Source organism: Haliotis cracherodii, unplaced genomic scaffold, assembly GCF_022045235.1.
Source record: "Haliotis cracherodii isolate W230 unplaced genomic scaffold, xgHalCrac1.p SCAF_8, whole genome shotgun sequence".
Classification (NCBI taxonomy): domain Eukaryota; kingdom Metazoa; phylum Mollusca; class Gastropoda; order Lepetellida; family Haliotidae; genus Haliotis; species Haliotis cracherodii.
In genome coordinates, this window is record NW_027266341.1 from 1,750,557 (window position 1) to 1,774,961 (window position 24,405).

The window sequence follows — 24,405 nt, forward strand, 5'->3', positions numbered from 1 at the left end:
CAAGAAATATCGTTGGTAACGTTTCTTTTGGCCGTCAGTTTATCTACATATGGGAATAAATATAACTATCAACATGAAAGGTAGATATACATAATGTACATTATATATATATATATAAATATTGCATATTATTTTCATATTATATGGTCTCTGGTTTCCTGTTGTACTGCCGTGAAATGTATCGTCTCTAATTATCCACACAAAACAAGCAGCGGGTACGAGATTCCAGCGTGGCCACCTGTGAACAAACTCCAGGCAGTTGGCGGGGATGACAGTCGGGTTTATTTACACATGTATCTAACTGATAGAAAACATGTGCTACCGACGGAAACAATAAACCCTAACACAACAGCGGAAGGGAGGGACGGGAGAACCCCCCCCCCCCCCCCCCCCCCCCCCCCTCTAACCTGAGGCTACAGAGGCTGGATGGGCACCAGGCTTTGGATGTAGTGGAGAGGGGATGCTAGCTAGGGGAAGAGGCTCTTGATGAATGTGGAAGGTTTTATATCAGAATTAAGTCCTGTTCAAGTAATGTGTTTGCAGTGCTGGAAAAGCCGATGCACTGTGAGAACTGTCGTGCAGAGAGGGGTGCTTTCCCTCATTTGAAGATAATGGCTGTAACATTTGCCCCAAACGCAGCTTTATGTGGAAAGGTTACATCTTATTGTGAGTGCAGGGTAGATTTAAAGTATCCCCTCATGTGAGTGAGCGTTGTTATACGCCGTTTCTATCAATATTCCAGCACTATCACAGTGGGGGAAACCAGAAATGGGCTTGACACGCTTCATTTGAGTGAGTGAGTGAGTTGGGGTTAGCCATATTCCAGCAATATCACGGAGGGGGACACCCAAAAAACGGGCGGGGAGGTCAGGCGAGTGAGAGAATGAATGTCTCATACTGCTGCATTAGCAGCCAATTTTGATTTAAACATTCAAACAATGTTTGGTTGTTCACCTTTAAATTAAACTGTTTGGTAAACACGTAAAGACCGCCTGCATGTCAATTTCTACAAATTGCTTCACCAAATGTCTGGGGTTACGTAATTTGCAGGTAATTGGTCTTTGTGTGGATATGTTGGTATGTTAGCCTGTTCTCCCTCAGCCAGGGCCTAAATGTCAACGCTCTCATCACACATCGACGATACGTGAGAATGTCACGCTACCCCCATCTCCCTTCCTCACGCCACCACCCCGGGGATGGCACGCACAGACGGGTTGTCTCGAGTCGAATATCTCAATCATGTCAGTCGGAAAACCTCGACAGGATGCGGAAGTACTACACCCGTGCATCCTCTGATAATACAATTTGCCATTTAACTCCACAAACTGCTGACTGTGCAAATATGCGCTTTGATATTCGAGATCTCAGTAAGAACTTCTATTATCCAAACCAAGCTTTTATAGGCAGTGGTTGCCTTTAGCGCTAATGTATTTCTAGAAACAATACTATATTATTTGTTTGTTGTTTAACGCCGCACTCTACTCAGCAATACATGATGTCCAGCTATATGACGGCGGTCTGTAAATAATCGATCCTGGACCAGACAATCCAGTGATTGACATCATGAGCATCGATCTACGCAATCAAGATACGATGACAAGCATCAAACAAGTCAGAGAGCCTGACCACCCGATCCTCTTACGACAAGCATAGTCGCTTTTTACGGCAAGCATGGGTTGCTGAAGACCTTTTCTATCCCGGGGGATATCTCTGAAACCGTGTTCTTGTTCGTTTAATGTTCATATACATGCCCCGATGTACAAAAGCGTGTTCACGGTATCTGTAGCTCGACTCGAGGGTACCCGGTACCTTTGGATCGACCTGTGAGTACCCGACATTAATAGAGGTACCCGGTATCTTTGCATCGACCTGTGAGTATCCGACATTAATAGAGGTACCCGGTATCTTTGCATCGACCTGTGGGTACCCGGCATTAATAGAGATACCCGGTATCTTTGCATCGATCTGTGGGTACCCGGCATTAATAGAGATACCCGGTATCTTTGCATCGACCTGTGGGTACCCGGCATTAATAGAGGTACCCGGTATCTTTGCATCGATCTGTGGGTACCCGGCATTAATAGAGGTACCCGGTATCTTTGCATCGACCTGTGGGTACCCGACATTAATAGAAGTACATGGCATCTTTACCCATTATCTTGAGATCGACACGGGGATACCCGGTATCTATAAATGGATACGAGGGTACCCGGCATGTTCATATCGACACGGGGCTACCCGGGTAGTAATAGATCAGTTACATGTGATAGACAGTGGCTTAGTTCCAACATTGTCACTATTCACTTTTCAGCGAATGGGTACCCGGTAGGATAAGATGTTAATGTGAATGCAGAACTTTCAAAGGACACATGGTACCTATTGAGGGTCCAGGTTACCTGGTATCTATGGAGGGATACATGGTACCTGGTATCTATGGAGGGTACATGGTACCTGGTATCTATGGAAGGTACATGGTACCTGGTATCTATGGAGGGTACAGGGTACCTGGTAACTATGGAGGATACAGGGTACCTGGTAACTATGGAGGATACACGGTATCTGGTATCTATGGAGGAATACATGGTACCTGGTAACTATGGAGGGATACATGGTACCTGGTATCTATGGAGGAATACATGGTACCTGGTATCTATGGAGGGATACATGGTACCTGGTATCTATGGAGGGATACATGGTACCTGGTAACTATGGAGGGATACATGGTATCTGTTATCTATGGAGGGATACATGGTATCTGTTATCTATGGAGGGTACATGGTATCTGTTATCTATGGAGGGATACATGGTATCTGTTATCTATGGAGGGATACATGGTATCTGTTATCTATGGAGGGATACGTGGTATCTGTTATCTATGGAGGAATACATGGTACCTGGTATCTATGGAGGGTACATGGTATCTGTTATCTATGGAGGGATACGTGGTACCTGGTCTCTATTGAGGGTACAGGGTATCTGGTATCTATGGAAAGGTACAGGGTACCTGTTATCTACGGAGGGTACATGGTACCTGGTATCTATGGAGGGTACATTTTATCTGTTATCTATGGAGGGATACATGGTACCTGGTATCTATGGAGGGATACGTGGTACCTGGTAACAATGGAGGGTATAAGGTACCTGGCATCTATGGAGGGTATAAGATACCTGGTAGTATGGAGTGACCCAGGACGCACCTACCCTTCAGCGTATATCTTGAGGTATTCAGGTACAGGGTACCCAGTAGTATGGAGGGACCCAGGACGCACCTACCCTTCAGCGTATCTCTTGAGGTATTCCGGTACAGGGTACCCGGTAGTATAGAGGGACCCAGGACGCACCTACCCTTCAGCGTATCTCTTGAGGTATGCCGGCAGTCGATGTCTTGCTCCGTTCACCAAACTCAGCACCCCAAGGATGACGTATACCAGGTGTTTCATCCTCTCGAAAACAGCCCTGAAACAAACAACCGTGGTCACTGTCACCCAGGTAATGAACACGTTGACACTGACTGATTCTTTTCTGCATGTCTTGTGGCTTCACATGACGGGCAGTTCCATGCCATGGGTCCCATCAATGCCCGTAGATTGGGTTCGTCGCAAGATTTCAATTGTTTTGTTTGGTGTGGTTTGCTAGTCGGCGGTGGGTAAGTCTATTGTTTTAAGCATTCGCTTGTCATGGAGAAGATTTTTATTCCCGACAATGGTACATTGTGTCAGGGGCATTATTTGCGTTCCCTATTGTGATATTGCGAGACTGGAGTTATTTAAAAAACGGCTTTAATCACACTTACTCACAATCGCCAAGAATAATCAACAAACGGCATGACTCGCAGCAGGGAAACTAATGGGCTGCCATGGAACCAGTGCAACAGACGTACATGCCTGATCAACAAACACGTCACCAAATACCCACCTCACCTGGTTCAGACCCTGCACAATAGACACAGCATTACCCACTGGGACGCCGTGCCCTTCTTCATCGTTTCAAGGTCAGATGACGTCTTTGCCCTCAGACAAGATGTGGCCCCAAAATGGGGATTTAATAAGTAGGATACCTTGATAAATAAAACAGTGATGTGCGTGTCTCTTGCCCTCCATTGATAAAGTGACGCAGTTTTATCTGGAAACACTGGACATGATTGTCACGTCAGGTTCACTGAGAACATTATTGGTTTTGTCGTTTGTATTCATCCACCAGTGTGTTTTGATCGTTACAAAGGTTGGGCTCCTGGCGCATGTTAAGCTAGGTGTCTGTACTGGCCGGTGACGCATTAATTTCGTGAATTACAGAATATACACACTGATTGTAACCGAATGGGTTATGATGGATGCGTGAGTGAGAGAGTTTCGCTGTGTTGAAGGACCATGACAGAGATGAACATTGCTGGAAGTCGGCGCCAGACTCTCTGCCCCTTGTAAACACCTGACACCTGCATCACTCCGGGCTTTCCTCCCACACCACGATGACACTCCGTGATAAAACTGGAATACTGTTCACAGCGGCGTTACACTCACTTGCTAACCCGCTCACTCACTCACTCACTAGACTAGAAATATACCAGTAATGTTTAAACTACCGAGAAAAGTAAAGTTGCACATTAAATAAAGGGTTGCGGCGTTTCGGCGACTGTTTACAGCCTAGTAACGATTTGATAAGTTTGTATTGTTTGTGTCACACCCAATGACACACAGGCGGTACAGGAGTATCAGGTGAGGTGAGGTGTGGTGAAATGAGGTTTATCCACTGGACCACACAGGCGGTATAGATGAGGTGAGGTGTGGTGAAATTGGGTTTATCCACTGGATAAATCAGTATCAGCAATGGATAACTCTTCATCGGCGTATAATAATATTACGCCGTTTAATAATTTATGGTTCACAGAATTTCTGTTTGCCATTGTTTGGGAAAGTCGAAATAGGAATGAAAATAATTAAAGATAAATTTTCTTTTTTTTCACATAAAGTGGTTTGGGTCGATGGATTTCGTGCTATAAAACCGAGTGTAACACCAAGTCACGGTACACATTCATGATATGTTAATTATAGACGAAAATGCCTCAGAAGTATTCGTTTCCTAAATACTATCTTTGTCATAAGAAAGAGAACTCGCCCTGGGATAATATAACCAACAAGAACCTAGACCGACAAATCACTCTTAGATCAGGTCTTGATCAGCATCTCAACCTCGGTGTTTTTAATCATGTCTCCATACGAACAAAGAATACACGTGTTGATTTACTCAAGTAAGGATGGTTTATTGTTCTAATCTGCAGGATAAGATTCGCAGCATTCCTGAGGTCGGAAGAAAACCGCCCGTTCTTGGGTCACCCTCCTCATCAGAGCCCCCGCGAACATCAAGATCACTACACCGCCACTGAAATCAAAATAAACCTTGCGGCAGCGATATACAGGGTCTCCAAGCAGGGATCAACGCCGATTTCAGGTTCTGGCGCATGCCGAGGTGTCTGATTTTGGCGGGAACAGGTATGACACCATTTCCCGCAATTATTATCCATCATGGGTGCAAGGCTGACGAGTGATGCGGCAGGAGCTCCTGGGTGTACAGGGGCGCTGTTGATGCATAGGAAACAGGAACCCCGTGTTATGTATTGGAAGCCTTCAAGGGAAGATGCAAGTCACAGGGTGGGGGTAATGAGAAACGCACCATATCGGACTGAAGGACCAGTACATGATAGTCTGTGATTGGCTTGGCAGTCGGAGGGTGACATGCTCTTTCAGCGTCTTCATCAGATGGGTTATATCTGTAAACTAACGACGTATTATGAAGTCTCTTCCTCTCACTGATCGTCACTTCGTTCAGTGGCACATGTTTTAAGTTACTTTCAACGGTTTCGCGGACCTATACACAAGTCCTTGAGGGTTTCTCTATCTCAGTACAGTAGGGGCAAGGTACAGACTCAGACGCAGGGACCAGGAACAGACCCGTCTAGGTCACTGGACGTCGGAGTCAGGGATAGACCCGTCTAGGTCACTGGACGTCGGAGTCAGGAATAGACGCGCGTAGGTCACTTGACGTCGGAGTCAGGAATAGACCCGTCTAGGTCACTGGACGTCGGAGTCAGGAATAGACCCGTCTAGGTCACTGGACGTCGGAGTCAGGAATAGACCCGTCTAGGTCACTGGATGTCGGAGTCAGGAATAGACCCGTCTAGGTCACTGAATTACCCCCAGAGTCACAAATACCCCAACTCGGTTGTCTGAAGGCGTAATCAGCAATACCCCCGTCACAATCGATTTCCGCTCTTGGTGACATCTCCATGAATCAACTTTTTCTGATACTGACTAACAACTATTTTTTTTTTTTTTTTTTTGTGGATCTGATAACAGTTTGAGTTATTGCCTACACAAGATGAAGAAGTGGGATGACTAGTTGGTATCGGCGGAGAGAAGTGGCCTGGGCTCCGTGACAAACACACTGATATCGTCCGGAATGAAGTTCCAGATCGCTGAGTGGCTGATACCACTACTCTTTTTCGAGATCACAGATAGTTTCTCCAATTCCTTTTCGCCAATGCAGAGATGGTCTCATATCTCTAACTCCTTATAAGAACGTATGCTCGAATTGACTTCTGGGCGTTTTCACCCACTCAAACAGAACAACCATCACTGTGTCGAGTAGACGCGAGCGTCCGACAAGGGGAGACTACTCTGTCAATGGTATATGGTGATCCAAGGAAGGGGAAGTTTCGTTGTTTCAACTACTTTCTCTCAGTTATTCTTTGCAGGGAAATTAGGAATAGGTCCACAGCAACTATTCCTGTCTTAAGAAGGGGTAAGAGGCGACTATCGAGATGAGGTGGTCAGGCTCGCTGATGCATGTCATCGTATCCCAATTGCGTTGATCGATGCTCATGATATCAATCACTGGACTGTCTAAAAGCCTCGATTATTTACACACCGCCGTCATATAGCTGGAATATTGATGAGTGCGGCGTTTAACAACAAACAAAGCCACCTACGACTTGTTGGATGGGTGGTCAGGTCCGGTGACGTGCGTCCGTTTGGGTTGTCGTTGGACGTTGCTCATAATATCAATCACTGGTGTGTCTGGTGCAACTCGATTATTTACAGGCCGTTGTCATATGGTTTGAATTTTACTGAGTGTGGAGCCCTCAAAGATATACATATTCTCTTAGACGAACCCTATCCCACATATTCACAACACAAGTCAGGTATTTCCCTTACACAATGAAACAAATGTGGTCTGCACCTACCAGCATCACCAAATTATAGATAAATACAATTATTAAAAATAAAATGAAAAAATTGTCTTTGAAGCACGCTCGTGTTTCTGTGGTAGTCTAACCTGTCGGCATTATGCTGTGTGTCTCGTGTTACAGAGGAGGGGTGTTCATGTTTGACATTAGCAGGAGCGTGACGTCACCCAGACCTTGTTCGCGTGATGAAGAGGGTGTTACTCCATCAGACGCTTCCCCCGAACCTCCCACTTGACATTCTAGTCCGTGTCTGATACAAGTACGGAATACACGTTTTTTCTCACAATTTGAGGAAATCAAGGTCCCCTGTCGACTCCCAGTTCGCGCACAGAGATTTCAAATTTCAGCCACAAAAGGAAAAAAGACAAAGTGTGAATCACTGTGCAGCCTTGCGAGCCAATTATGTGGCGCTGAAACACAATATTGTGGCCACTTACCCATGTACATGACAGCGGTGTGATTGCAGGATAAGTTGAGGAAATGATTGTGGACAATTTCTATGGGCGAGGTCAGTGCGGGGCGAGTTGAGCATATTAGGGGAAGTTGAAATTGTAGTAACGATGGTGGGAACATTTTAAAACAGAAAAAAGCAACAGAATAGTTTAGTAATTAACATATCGGCTCAGTCAAGTGTTCATACCTGTTGTACAACACAATTGTTATATAAGGTTGTTTTTTCCATAGGTCCGTGTTTATGATAGGGTCTTGTGTTCATTTTCATATAGTAAAACGAATCATGTTGGTATATGTGTATAAGGTATTAACCTTGGACAAAATTTTATTTTGTATTTCATATATTGTATGGGATTCTTTAGGACTATCTATGACCAATTTGCATTTTCAGAAATCTTAATGATTGAAAATGATTGGACTGACCACTGAAAATCAGCGATGACACCAGGTGTTCGCAAAAAGACAAAACATTTGCAACATGGTTACAATACCATTCATGCCTGCTGGTAGAGGTTCAGTCTACCTGATCAAGTTCACCAAAGTCACCTTCAGGTAATATCTCAGTAGGCAAGTCCACACAATTCGCCTGCTATGCATACTTGTTTCTCTTGCACTGACCCAATCTTATTAAATTCAGATCTTAGTTCTCGCTATCGCTAAACAAAGATCTGAGGACATCCCCTTACGGGTCACGTCAGAACGACCTTTCATCCGACCAATCAGAGCGTCGCTTACCAGATCATGAAAGTGACGGACGGAATGTGTTTTCTCATCATGCAACTTCGAAAAAATTAACAGACGGTATTCCGAACGACAGTTGCGTTTTTTTAATTATATCCATACAATCTAGGCCATCTATAAGCCATTCTTTTCATCAGTTTTAATTTTTTTAATCGAGAATACGTCAAATATGTTTCGAAGCGCAGTCGCCAGTTTGAAAGTTCGAGAAAACTGCCTTCTGATTGGCTGATGTCGATTGCTTGTCAGTCATTTCATTGGTCGATCAAAGGTCGCGAAAGGTCGTTCTGACGTGACCCGTTATGGGATGTCCTCAGATCTTTGTTTAGCGGTACCGAAAACCAAGATCTGAATTTAATGAGATTGGTACTGACCAAGGTCATTCCCGTTGCTTGCTGATATCTGACATTTGCCTGACAAGATCTACTGATAGTTAGTTCCTCCTGTTCTTCAAGTCGTGCCATGTATCCGTAACTTGGGGCAGACTTTAACAAGTCCAGAGACTTTCTTTTGCCTTCTCCACAGAATGCGTAATTGCAAGGAATCCTCAAAGGTAAGAACCTTGCACCTAGACTACCAGCAACGTCATGTAATGTCAATAGTGCAGATGGTGTGTGAATGCACCCAAGCAGGCGTCACTTCGAACGCAGCTCAAGATCCCCTAACGGTTCTTCCGTTTCAGTGTCTGTCATACCATCCTGCCGAGGTAAGGGAGTTAACTGACTGTAAAGTCCAGTTTCCTCGTGGACAATACAAAGGGAGTTAACTACCTAGCCTCGGGAAGATGTTGTCATACAGATCCACAACGATTTCAGTGACGATGTAAATACATCCTGATATGTCTCAAAATGTGTAAGCATTACCCCTTTGATCATTTGCAGAGTTACCATTCCATCCATTAAGCAAGATTGTAGTTTACCCCGGGCATGGGGGCCCGAGTGAACCAGTCGTCTGAGGCGCCGCGATTCGCTGTGAAGAGTTGCGTCCCTTGGGCACGCCAGAAATCTATGATTGTGGGTTCGAATCCCTGTTCGCTCCGATTATGTTTCAAGGTTTGTCAGCACCATAGCCGTGCTCGTGGGTTTCACCGAAATGGTAAACGTCTAAGACCTGCATCACTTCGGGCCTTCCTCCCCCATTAAGCTGACACGCCGTGATATAACTGGAATACTGTGAAAAGGGGCGTGAAAGACAACTCACTCACTCACTCACTCATTCCTGTGTTGGCCACCAAATAGAACCCGCGAAATATGAACAACACTGAGACAAGCGTACTTCGTACATACGGCAGCCATAGGGACACTGGCGTGACCAGCTAACCCGCCGACATATCGTAAATAGGCCTCTGCTTTCCTCATCAGAAGGGAGATCAATTCTAAACTGTGTAGAATATAGTCATGACAGTGAGCTACCGTAAAGGACACTACAAAACACGGAGACTTGAAAGTCAGTGTAGCGGCCAAGCACTGGTATATTTACGCCAGGGGAGTTGATGGAATGTTGTTTGTGTCAACTGCAGACATTGAGACTGTAACAGGCTATTCGCGCATGGAAGAATGAGATATAAGAATCACAGTAAATGCAAAGGGAGCAATGTCTTGACGTGCAGGGGCAATCGGGTAGCCTAGTGGTTAAAGCGTTTGCTCGTCACGCCCCGGGTTCGATTCCCGACATTTGTACAATGTGTGAAGCTCATCTATGGTGTCTCCCGCCGTGATATTGCTGGAATATTGATAAAAGTTGCGTAAAACCAAACTCACTCACTCACTTGACGTGCATCACGCGACGGACATCAGTTCCAAATACATCATCGCTGAAGTTTGCAGTATAGATACAGGATGGCGGCCCGTAAATAATCGAGTCTGAACCAGAAAACCCAGTGATTGACATAGTGAGCAACCATCCGCGCCGTCGTGGTACATGTCGGGATATGTACTCGGGTAGGTGGGCCTCGCGTTATACAAGGACAAGTACTCGGGTAGGTGGGCCTCGCGTTATACAAGGACAAGTACTAGGGTAGGTGGGCCTCGCGTTATACAAGGACAAGTACTAGGGTAGGTGGGCCTCGCGTTATACAAGGACAAGTACTAGGGTAGGTGGGCCTCGCGTTATACAAGGACAAGTACTCGGGTAGGTGGGCCTCGCGTTATACAAGGACAAGTACTAGGGTTGATTGGCATCGCGTTATATAAGGACAAGTACTAGGGTTGATTGGCATCGCGTTATATAAGGACAAGTACTCTGGTAGGTGGTCATCGCGTTATAACAGGACAAGTACTCGGGTTGGTCGGGCATCTCGTTATACAAGGGCAAGTATTCGGGAAGGTGGGCATCTTGTTATAACAGGACAAGTACTCGGGTTGGTCGGACATCGCATTATACAAGAACAAGTACTCGGGTTGGTGGACATCGCATTATATAAGGACAAGTATGCGGGTAGTTGGGCCTCACGATATAACAGGACAAGTACTCGGGTTGGTAGGGCATCTCGTTATACAAGGACAAGTACTCGGGTTGGTGGACATCGCGTTATAAAAGGACAAGTATTCGGGTAGTTGGGCCTCACGTTATAACAGGACAAGTACTCGGGTTGGTCGGGCATCGCGTTATATAAGGACACGTACTTGGGTAGGAGGTAATCGCGTTATAACAGGACAAGTACTCGGGCTGGTCGGACATCACATTATACAAGAACAAGTACTCGGGTTGGTGGACATCGCGTTATATAAGGACAAGTATGCGGGTAGTTGGGCCTCACGTTATAACAGAACAAGTACTCGGGTTGGTCGGGCATCTCGTTATATAAGGACAAGTACTCGGGTTGGTGGACATCGCGTTATATAAGGGCAAGTATTCGGGTAGTTGGGCCTCACGTTATAACAGGACAAGTTTTCGGGTAGGTGGGCATCACGTTATATAAGGACACGTACTTGGGTAGGAGGTCATCGCGTTATAACAGGACAAGTATTCGGGTTGATCGGGCATCACGTTTTACATGGACAAGTATTTGGGTAGGTGGACATCACGTTATATAAGGACACATACTTGGGTAGGAGGTCATTGCGTTATAACAGGACAAGTATTCGGGTTGATCGGGCATCACATTTTACATGGACAAGTATTCGGGTAGGTGGACATCACGTTATATAAGGACACGTACTCGGGTAGGAGGTCATCACGTTATAACTGGACAAGTACTCGGGTTGATCGGGCATCGCGTTTTACATGGACAAGTATTCGGGTAGGTGGACATCACGTTATATAAGGACACGTACTCGGGTAGGAGGTCATTGCATTATAACAGGACAAGTACTCGGGTTGGTCGGGCATCACGTTTTACATGGACAAGTATTTGGGTAGGTGGACATCACGTTATATAAGGACACGTACTTGGGTAGGAGGTCATCGCGTTATAACAGGACAAGTATTCGGGTTGATCGGGCATCGCGTTTTACATGGACAAGTATTCGGGTAGGTGGACATCACGTTATATAAGGACACGTACTCGGGTAGGAGGTCATTGCGTTATAACAGGACAAGTACTCGGGTTGATCGGGCATCGCGTTTTACAAGGACAAGTCTTCCGGTAGGTGGGCATCGCGTTATACAAGGACAAGTAATCGGGTAGGTGGGCATCACGTTATATAAGGACACGTACTTGGGTAGGAGGTCATCGCGTTATAACAGGACAAGTACTCGGGTTGGTCGGGCACCGCGTTTTACAAGGACAAGTTTTCCGGTAGGTGGGCATCGCGTTATACAAGGACAAGTATTCGGGTAGGTGGGCATCACGTTATATAAGGACACGTACTCGGGTAGGAGGTCATCGCGTTATAACAGGACAAGTACTCGGGTTGGTCGGGCATCGCGTTTTACAAGGACAAGTTTTCCGGTAGGTGGGCATCGCGTTATACAAGGACAAGTATTCGGGTAGGTGGGCATCACGTTATATAAGGACACGTACTCGGGTAGGAGGTCATCGCGTTATAACAGGACAAGTACTCGGGTTGATCGGGCATCGACCTCATAAAGCTAGCATCAAGGAGATGTTGTCAGTTCTCTACGAGTGGAGAAGATCTGCTAGGGGAGTAGGGGAGGGGAGGGGGAGGGGAGGGGGAGGGGCAGACAATGCAAGGAACGTAACACGTGCATGTGGCTCTCTGCTGCACAATGCACCGAATGAGCACTCCACATTTCCACTTGCATGAGGTCTTGGGAAAGTCGAAAAGTCGGATTAAAAGATACGAATGTGTATTCAGCAGAGAACTTTGGCAATGTAATTGCCATGTTTCTGATATATCTGTCAGTCACGTGTTGTAAAAAGTGACACGTGTAGCGAGATGGGCTACAATCGTCTCTCGAGTGTAAACGTGTACAGAAAAATGAAATATAATGCAAAAAGTGATTTATTTCATATGCCGTTGATACCCTGCTGGAAAGTGGCCCTCATTCAACAGTTAAGGTCAGGTCGAGTTGACTTGGAGTGCCCGGAGCCAGGCCTGTACTCGGTGGTGTAGGCAGAGACCACCACATACCCCCTGAAATAACGTCATGTGTACAGTTCAATAACACTCATCCAAAATGGGGACCCAAGAGTGAGTCAGTGAGTGAGTTGGGTTTAACGCCGCTTTTAACAGTATTCCAGTTATGTCAAGACAGGTCAGCTTAATGTGGGACGAAAGCCCGAAGTGATGCAGGTCTTAGACATTTACCACTTCGTTGAAACCCACGAGCACAGGTATGGGGCTGACAAACCTAGAAACACAATCGGGGCGAACCGGGATTCGAACCCACAATGTTAGGTTTCTGGCGTGGGGGAACCCAAAAGCATAAGGGAACATCGAGGATCTTCATTTCAGGAGATGAGAATGGGATGGGTACAGGCTGATAGAGCTGAGAAAGGGATGGTATAGACTGATAGATGTGAGGAGGGGAGGAGTATAGACTGATAGAAGTGAGAAGGGGATGAGTATAGACTGATAGAAGTGAGAATGGGAGGAGTATAGACTGATAGAAGTGAGGAGGGGATGAGTATAGGCTGATAGAAGTGAGAAGGGGATGGGTATAGGCTGATAGAAGTGAGAAGGGGATGAGTATAGGCTGATAGTCAGTTGATCGTCCGGTGATTGCACGAATAATGAGGGCCGTCCGCACGATCTGATCAAATGAAGCTTGTCACGTGACCCACATCACGTCACGCTTGTTTAATGTTGTTTTACGTCGCACTGTGCCATTTATCAGCTGTCACGTCACATGTGTTCATATCGTCTGAACCTACCACTTGGACACGGTTTGTGAGGATTTAAAGTTATTTTGTGCCACATCAATTTCTGCAAGCAGCAATCAGTTGCAACAGCATGGTGTTTAAAGATTACTCTCGTTATTGTATACATGACATAACTTTCCCTATCATCCAACTGTCTGTACCGTCTTCATGCTGCAGGCGAGGCAAGACGCCATCCCAAGCCTCTGCTGTAGTACTACATGCGGCGAGATAAGATAGGCTATTAGGGGACTATTTGTAAACACGATAACACCGTCCACCGGGGACTAGTGTACTCCGGGTCCCAAACGCAGAATATTATCTAACATGTCGATTCTCAAAATACCTTGACCGAGGACTCACGTGACCTGAAAAGTGCACCATGTGATCAAGATTTCACACTTGGAGACGTTGTGGTACGTATTATTCACTCAGAAACACTCATGTCCCGAAATCTCTAAAATGTTCACTTATCCAAATATCCTTCTACTGAGTGAGTGAGTTGGGTTTAACGCCGCTTTTAATAGTATTCCAGTTATATCGCGGCGTGTCAGCTTAATGTGGGAGGAGAGCCCGAAGCGATGGAGGTCTCAGACGTTTATCACTTCGGTGAAACCCACGAGCACGGGTATGGTGCTGACAAACCTTGAAACATAATCGGGGCGAACTCCTTCTGCTGACCAGTATGTTGTGCTGTCTGGCTAGCACTTTGTTTGTGTTTTATCACCGTACTCAACAATATTCCAGCTATATAACGGCGGTCTAAAAAACCAAGTCTGGACCTAAAAATCCTGGGATTGACATCATGAGCATTGATCCATGCAATTTGGATACGATGACATGTATCAACCAAAGTACTGTCGTCTTTTACGGCAAGCATGGGCTGCTGAAGATCTCTTCTAACCTGGATCTTCACGGGGACTAGCTAGCAGTAAATGGATCCTGCGGGTATAAAGTTTTATCTGCTACTGCCAGTGTTTCAGTTACTTCAGATGCTCTGATAACAGTTAATGTCAAGGCTAGATCATGAAAAGACCAGTTTTGGGCATGCCGCGAAATGCTAGAGTCACTTTCCGATATCGTAAAATACGTTCGTTTCGAGTTACGTCCCTTTAAGAGCTACGCGCTGGCAGTGCTGCCGGAAACTGCTTATTAAACCCACAACGAGCTGAAATCGACAAGATCTCAAGAAGGAAATCTTCTGGTCAGATTGCCTCATTAGTTTCCCGTTTTTTTAATTTTACTGGAGACAAATTACATCCAATATTGCTCTGTGTGGAGCTGTCACCGGCGGTAAAAGGATTCCATTTGATATGCATTTAATAAAGAGATAAATAATCACAAAAACAGGAACATGTGCAGGAATAGCAGCTAATTCTCCACGTGTAACCACTTCAATGTCAACAAACAGACAGGAATGTGTTTAGGAATCTTTGCTTGGCCTCCATCCCCGCACGCCCTGTTGAGAGTTAAACCCCAGTTTGATGTGCCTTTATATTTATTGTGCTGCATATCCACATGCTCTCGACACCGCTCGAGTTTCTTCATCACAGACCCACCTTGTTCCCGGGGTGAAGCAGATCAGGCCAGAAGCAGCTTGGAGATAGAAATAGGCTTGAGACACGCTAGGTTTCCAACTGTGGTGAGCGGCGTGGTTTTTGGAGGTCAGAGAGGGTTGTATACCTCCGCGATACATGTCCCCTAATGTCTGGTGCATGCATGATTGGAGAGCCGTGGTTGCCCGCTGCGGGTCAGCGCGATCTTCAGGTGTTGGGGTTGTACTGGAGTCAAACTCCAGACTCGGGGTTCCTGCTCCCGTCGAGTCACGTGTACACCTCGAGGAGCTCCGACAGCCACACGGCCCCGGGGTATTGTGCTACTGGAAATATGATGCCCACAAACATGTCAAACACGGGCAGCTTGAGAAGCGAGACGTGCTCAGACTATATACGTTTCTGGATAATGAATTGAAATAAATAGTGCTTCACAAATACCTCCATGTTATCTGAATGCGCAGGAAAACTTTCCGAATGAGGTCTTCCCATCCTCTGTACTGGAAGATACTGAATGAGGTCTTCCCGTCCTCTGTACTGGGGGATAACGAATGAAGTCTACCTACCCTCTGTTCTGGGAGATACTGAATGAGGTCTTCCCATCCTCTGTACTGGAAGATACCGAATGAGGTCTTCCCATTCTCTGTAGTGGAAGATACTGAATTAGGTCTTCCCATCCTCTGTACTGGAAGATACTGAATGAGGTCTTCCCGTCCTCTGTACTGGGGGATAACGAATGAAGTCTACCTACCCTCTGTTCTGGGAGATACTGAATGAGGTCTTCCCATCCTCTGTACTGGGAGAAACCGAATGAGGTCTTCCCATCCTCTGTTCTGGGAGATACTGAATGAGGTCTTCCCATCCTCTGTACTGGGAGATAGTGAATGAGGTCTTCCCGTCCTCTGTACTGGGGGATAACGAATGAAGTCTACCTACCCTCTGTACTGGGGAATAACGAATGAAGTCTACCTACCCTCTGTTCTGGGAGATACTGAATGAGGTCTTCCTATCCTCTGTACTGGTAGATACCGAATGAGGTCTTCCCATCCTCTGTTCTGGGAGATACTGAATGAGGTCTATCTGCCCTCTGTCCTTGAAGATGCCGAATGATGCTATGACACTTAATGTGTACCATGTCACATTATGACACCAATTCCACATATATTCGACCCTCTGCCAACCTTCACCGTTGCCTTATATATTGCAGGTCCCCTTTCTCTACAGAATCCTGACTGTTGGGTTATCACGTAGCTTTGGAAGATTAATGCTAATTATGGATAACATTACACTGGCATGATTTAATAATGGCGACCAATTGGTTTTATACTACACCTTTCGGTTTGCAGAAATGAACAAAATAATGAAACTTGAAAAATAATTACCACAAACCTGAAAATGTGTCACCCTGTACTATAGTCGCCTCTTACGTCCAGGATAGGTTGCTAGGCAACAACTCTAACAAGGGTTCCCATACAAGCATTCAGGGTGTGTCGGGGAAATATTCGCCCCGCGGCCATCACGGCGCGAATGGGTGGAGTGGGCCGGAAAGGTGTGGAGGGTGGGTAGGCCGGATGGGTGTTCAGGGTGCGTGTATAGGTAGGATCGGTAGGCCGGTTGAAAGTGGGAACTCGGACAGAGGGTTGTCATACCTGCATCTCCCAGGACACTGCCTCGCGTTCTGCCAAGAAACGCTAAAAACCTGTTTGAACAGTCACGATGAATATTGATCTTTGTGTTTTAAAGACAATCCCCCAGGTTAATGTGTAAGTTGTTAGAGTGTCGTAACTCGGGGCTGTTTGGCTGACCTGCCCAAGGCCTGCGCATTGATAGAGCATGAGGAATGTGCAGATCCGGGGTGTGCTTACATGTGCAAATAACTGGAGAAAACACTCACGTTAGGGAGGAGGGTTACTTAAGCAGAACGTCCTGTAATTATTTCAAGACTCTTGTGTATTTCCCATTCTTTAAGACAATTTCACATTAGCTCATGTGAAAATCCATTAAGCCTATGATATTAAATATACATTGACCGGAAATAATTTAGAAATCCCTGTGGTATGGTTAGACAATTGTGACATAAATGACATATTAACAATTGTTACTATTATAAAGATGTGTGTGAAGACAAGTTGCTATATATGGTTACTGTTAATGTATAAAATCCAAGGAGAAAAAATGTTTGAAAGGTGGTTGAAATGTTTTGAGCCTAACAATGAAGGGCTGCCGTGATTGAGTTGGTTGCTGATGACTTGTCAATGTAATCCCATCCGAGGTCCACACACATCGGTCAGCAATGCTGGAGTGTGTTTATCCCACTGGCACAGAAGGCTTCCTCGTCTAAAGGTCCCCCTAAGCAGAAGCAACTTCATCATCATTTGCACAATACCTTCCAGAGAGTCCTCTCTCCCATTTTGGTAAGGGGGGAATCTGACGGTGCCAAATATGGTGACTAGGGAGGAAGTGAGTTCAAAGCCACAGTCAGGAAGTAAATCGTCAACGTCTCGATGATCCGACGAAACAGTTTGCACTGGGGTAAAAGAGTGAGTGAGTGAGTGAGTGAGTGAGTATGGTTTTACGCCGCTTTTAGCAATATTCCAGCAATATCGCGGCGGGGGACACCAGAAATGGGCTTCATACATTGTACCCATGTCAGGAATCGAACCCGGGTCTTCGGCGTGACGAGCGAACGCTACCCGACTGCTTCGGGGCGTAAAAGATGAAAAAGACTTTAGTGAGTTTTCATCGACCTTTAGCCTTGATATTCTCAAGCACTTTCCGATTAGCATAATATTGGTCATTAATGGTCTGACCCTTCGGAAGGCAATCCACAGTAGGATTCCTTTGGAATCCCCAAACCGAAGCCATCTCCTTGCCAACTGATGGAACAAACTTTGCCTTCTTCGAAGAAGCAGACGTTAGAGGTTTCCGCTGTTTTGACTGTTTTTTAGTCTCTGGCTGATAGTGGTGACCCCAAGACTCATCCATGGTTACATATCTCCCAACAAGATCAGCTGGGTCAGCTTAAACACGACGTCAATTCTCACGAGATATGATGAACCGTTTGTGACCAGGGGTCAGGAGCCTTGGAACACATAAAAGTGCTGAATGAAAACTTTGTCATGTGAGGTTCACATCTCTGAATGTTCTCTCTTCTCTCATGAGATGCCCACAGTATTGGCTATGTGACGGGAAGTGAGTCGTCGTTCTCACCTCTCTCATGAGATGCCTACTGTATTGGCAATGTGACGGGTGGTGAGTCGTCGTTTTTACCTCTCTCATGAGATGCCTACTGTATTGGCAATATGACGGGTGGTGAGTCGTCGTTCTCACCTCCCTCATGAGATGCCTACTGTATTGGGTATGTGACGGGTAGTGAGTCGTCGTTCTCAATTCTCTCATGAGATGCCTACTGTATTGGGTATGTGACGGGTGGTGAGTCGTCGTTCTCACCTCTCTCATGAGATGCCTACTGTATTGGCAATATGACGGGTGGTGAGTCGTCGTTCTCACCTCCCTCATGAGATGCCTACTGTATTGGCTATGTGACGGATAGTGAGTCGTCGTTCTCACCTCTCTCGTGAGATGCCTACTGTATTGGGTATGTAACGGGTGGTGAGTCGTCGTTCTCACTTCTCACGTGAGATGCCTACTGTATTGGCTATGTGACGGGTAGTGAGTCGTCGTTCTCACTTCTCTCATGAGATGCCTACTGTATTGGCTATGTGACGGGCAGTGAGTCGTCGTTCTCACTTCTCTCATGAGATGCCTACTGTATTGGCTATGTGACGGGTGGTGAGTCGTCGTTCTCACTTCTCTCATGAGATGCCTACTGTATTGGCTATGTGACGGGTAGTGAGTCGTCGTTCTCACTTCTCTCATGAGATGCCTACTGTATTGGCTATGTGACGGGTGGTGAGTCGTCATTCTCACCTCTCTCATGAGATGCCTACTGTATTGAGTATGTGACGGGTGGTGAGTCGTCGTTCTCACTTCTTTCATGACATGCCTACTGTATTGGCTATGTGACGGGTAGTGAGTCGTCATTCTCACTTCTCTCATGAGATGCCTACTGTATTGGCTATGTGACGGGTAGTGAGTCGTCGTTCTCACTTCTCTCATGAGATGCCTACTGTATTGGCTATGTGACGGGTAGTGAGTCGTCGTTCTCACCTCTCTCATGAGATGCCTACTGTATTGGCTATGTGACGGGTAGTGAGTCGCCGTTCTCACCTCTCTCATGAGATGCCTACTGTATTGGGTATGTGACGGGTAGTGAGTCGTCGTTCTCACTTCTCTCATGAGATGCCTACTGTATTGGCTATGTGACGGGTAGTGAGTCGTCGTTCTCACTTCTCTCATAAGATGCCTACTGTATTGGCAATGTGACGGGTAGTGAGTCGTCGTTCTCACCCCTCTCATGAGATGCCTACTGTATTGGGTATCTGACGGGTGGTGAGTCGTCGTTCTCACCTCTCTCATGAGATGCCTACTGTATTGGCTATGTGACGGGTAGTGAGTCGTCGTTCTCACTTCTCTCATAAGATGCCTACTGTATTGGCTATGTGACGGGTGGTGAGTCGTCGTTCTCACTTCTCTCATGAGATGCCTACTGTATTGGGTATGTGACGGGTAGTGAGTCGTCGTTCTCACTTCTCTCATGAGATGCCTACTGTATTGGGTATGTGACGGGTGGTGAGTCATCGTTTTCACCTCTCTCATGAGATGCCTACTGTATTGGGTATGTGACGGGTAGTGAGTCGTCGTTCTCACTTCTCTCATGAGATGCCTACTGTATTGGCTATGTGACGGGTAGTGAGTCGTCGTTCTCACTTCTCTCATGAGATGCCTACTGTATTGGCTATGTGACGGGTAGTGAGTCGTCGTTCTCACCTCTCTCATGAGATGCCTACTGTATTGGGTATGTGACGGGTAGTGAGTCGTCGTTCTCACTTCTCTCATGAGATGCCTACTGTATTGGCTATGTGACGGGTAGTGAGTCGTCGTTCTCACTTCTCTCATGAGATGCCTACTGTATTGGCTATGTGACGGGTATTGAGTCGTCGTTCTCACTTCTCTCATACGATGCCTACTGTATTGGCAATGTGACGGGTAGTGAGTCGTCGTTCTCACCCCTCTCATGAGATGCCTACTGTATTGGGTATCTGACGGGTGGTGAGTCGTCGTTCTCACCTCTCTCATGAGATGCCTACTGTATTGGCTATGTGACGGGTAGTGAGTCGTCGTTCTCACTTCTCTCGTGAGATGCCTACTGTATTGGGTATGTGACGGGTGGTGAGTCGTCGTTCTCACTTCTCTCATGAGATGCCTACTGTATTGGGTATGTGACGGGTGGTGAGTCGTCGTTCTAACTTCTCTCATGAGATGCCTACTGTATTGGCTATGTGACGGGTGGTGAGTCATCGTTTTCACCTCTCTCATGAGATGCCTACTGTATTGGCTATGTGACGGGTAGTGAGTCGTCGTTCTAACTTCTCTCATGAGATGCTTACTGTATTGGCTATGTGACGGGTAGTGAGTCGTCGTTCTCATTTCTCTCATGAGATGCCCACAGTATTGGCTCTGTGACGGGTAGTGAGTCGTCCTTCGTCCATAATTATGTATTTGATCAAGATTGTCCTTGTGGCGACAGTTGAATCTCTTTCTGATCATGGATCATTTTCGAGGCTCTCGCTTACCCTCTTGAACTCTGCTTCACGCCTGATAACAGTGGCACCATCCCCTAAAGCTGACACCATGTCCGCATGGATGGCTTCTATTGTTGGTATGACGCTTTCCTGTATCAAACATTCGCCGTGTTCCCTTATTTGTTTTTGTCAGTATATACCAATGGCAGGTTCATGCAGTGGTCTGTTTCACAGAAACGAGACAGCGTGTAATGAACCCAGTTGATGTGTCCACGTCTACGTCTACTATGTATGCAATGTACAGTGAAACCTGGTTAGTGCGGTCACCGTTAATCCGGAAACCCCGTTAATCCAGAAACCCCGCTTTCCGTACGATACTTGTAGGTCTAAATGCATAAGAAGCACAATTCACAAGTCATGATTTGTTAACGATTTCAGCTATAAACGTCCACCCGCATTACTCCTTAACCATTAGTCATTAATCCAGACATCCGGCAAACCGACCGATTTCACTGGCAACGGATTGACGGGGTTCGCTGAACACTTGTCGGCTTCATCAAGCTAAAGAGAACTTCTCTTTAAGTATTTTACTTTTTTTTATAGCAACAGAGAAAAAGAAATATTATTAACACTTAAACAAAGATTGACTTTGGCAGCCATGACGTCACTCGGCCATAAATCACAAACTATGAAACAAAGTGCCGCCCGAAGTTCCCCCCGACGTAAACAACATGGAGTGTCATCGTAACTCTGTCCACCTACTCCATCATATATCTCTGTGCGTCTCAATGTGGGTCTGCCTTCAACACACGCACTCGTCCTTCACCTACTACTCCACAACACCCCCACAACACCACCACAACATCCCTACAACACCCCCACAACACCCACCACAACACCACCACAACACCACCACAACAACACCACAACACCCCCACAACACCCAACACAACACCCCCACAACATCCCCACAACACCACCACAACACCACCACAACACCACCACAACACCACCACAACACCCCCACAACACACCACAACACCACCACAACACCACCACAACACCACCACAACACCACCACAACACCCCCACAACACCCCCACAACATCCCTACAACCCCCCACAACACTCCCACAACACCACCACAACACCCCACACACCATCACCACAACACCCAACACAACACCACCATGACACCACCACAACATCATCACAACACCACCACAACACCACCACAACAACACCACCACAACACCCACCACAACAACACCACAACACCACCACCACAACACCCACCACAACACCACAACAACAACACCACCACAACACCCACCACAACACCACCACAACAACACCAACACAACACCAACACAACACCACAACACCCAACACAACACCACCACAACACCACAACAACAACACCACAACACCCCTCAACATCATCACAACACCCCTCAACACCACCACAACACCCAACACAACAACACCACAACACCACCACAACACTCCCACAACATCATCACAACACCCCTCAACACCACCACAACACCACCACAACACCCCCACAACACTCCCACAACACCCCCAGAACACCACCACAACATCATCACAACACCCCCACAACAACACCACCACAACAACAACACCACAACAACACCACAACTTATTCGTTAAGTGTAGTGGCAAGTTGGGTGTATACGAATTTGCTTATATCTATGATTTACTATGATTTAATCCTTGTCAGTGGACTTGGCTAGATGCTCCACGGCACCAAGACAACAACGACTACCACTGTGTGCTGACCTGGCATATAGTGCTACTTGTGTGTATGCATCTCCATGACGCCCGTGATGATCCGGGGTAGAATAGGTCCTCAGCAACCCATGCTTGTCGTAAGACGACAGACGTGGTCGGGTTGTCAAGCTCGCTGACTTGGTTGATGCATGGCATCATATCCCTATTGTATGAATCGATGCTCATTATATTAATCACTCGATTGTCTGGGCCAATTATTTACAGACCACGGTCATACAGCTGGAATATTGCTGAGTGCGGCGTTAAACAAAACGCCTTTATAAAAAAATTGATCACTTGCAAGAATTATTTTATTGCATATACCTCCCTCCACTACCTCATGCCCACCCGCATCCCCGAACTGGACGCGATATTGACCCCTCCCTGCGTACGTGCATAACTAGTCGACCTGTGCTGACCGTGCCAGGCAAGTAGCGACGCCTGCAGCAGAGGGATGTAGACACAGTGTCCAAGCACAGCAGGCACCCGCCTTCACGTCCAATGCTATACACCTGTGGGCCTTTCATCTTGTATAAATAGCGGTCATATATTTTACAATATCCCTTCTACTTAACCGTTGAGTGTCTGCTTTGCCCTTTCTCTGTAAACGCACAGGCATCTCCACAGGCTGATGGAGCTACAGGTGTGTGGACCGGGGGGAGGATGAAGCGACACCGACATTCCAGTTAGACATCCCTTCATCATGTGCGATGAAGTAGACACATGCTCACTTTACGTCACATAGAATAGAGAGTTAGTGTAAGTAGGTGTCATTTAATCAGATGACTGTTTACATTTGTTAGAATCGAGCTATAGGCTGAGAGTGTTTGCTTTGTTTGTTGTTTAACGCCGCACTGAACAATATTCCAGCTATATGACGGGTGTATGTAAATAATCGAGTCTGGTTCAGACAATCTAGTGATTGATATCATGAGTATCGATCCAATGGGGATACGATGACATGCATCAACCAAATCAGCGAGCCTGACCATCCGATCCCGTTAGTCGCCTCTTACAAGTATAGTCGCCTTTTACGGCAAGCATGGGTTACTGAAGACCTATTCTACACTGGATCTTCACGGGTCAGGCTGGCAGTCGTCGTGTTGATGTGGCTGGGGGTGGAGGTGATACCGTTGTGGAGAGCGTGCTGCAAATGTTAGAGCATGCAGGTTATTCATGGGAGCTCTTTGATTCCTGCAAACTACCAACACATATAACATATGTATGTCGGATCAGGCTATAGCATACGCCGTTTAATCTCCAGGTGAGGGAAACGAGGATCTCGAAAGGAAGAATACATATATCGTCAGTTTTTTGTTTCATATCTCACTGGGAACCGAAATTATGTTTCACATATTAACACGGCAGAAATTTATTTTGCTTTCTGGTTAATGTTAGCGTAGCTGTCAGCATTTCTCAATGCTGGTTATCTTAAAATCCTATCTACTTTCAAAGTCTCTCGCCGCCGGTACAACCACTAGACTATTCACTGTCGGCATCTATCACCGCCGGTACAATCACTGGACTATTCACTGTCGGCATCTATCACCGCCGCTACAATCACCAGACTATATACTGTCGGCATCTATCACCGCCGCTACAATCAAGAGACTTATTCACTGTCGCGATCTCTCACCGCCGGTACTATCACTAGACTATTCACTGTCGGCATCTCTCACCGCCGCTACAATCACTAGACTATTCACTGTCGGCATCTCT

General features: G+C 46.3%; 1 protein-coding gene across 1 annotated transcript in view; it reads right to left on the minus strand.

The window, feature by feature from the left end:
• Positions 1–24,405, minus strand: part of LOC139450005 (transforming growth factor-beta-induced protein ig-h3-like) — a 58,450-nt gene that overhangs the window by 28,666 nt on the left and 5,379 nt on the right. The window contains exon 2 of the mRNA XM_071231616.1: positions 3,346–3,456. Within this exon, the coding sequence (XP_071087717.1) occupies positions 3,346–3,440 (95 nt within the window). The 5' untranslated portion in view covers positions 3,441–3,456. The remainder of the gene's footprint in view (positions 1–3,345; positions 3,457–24,405) is intronic.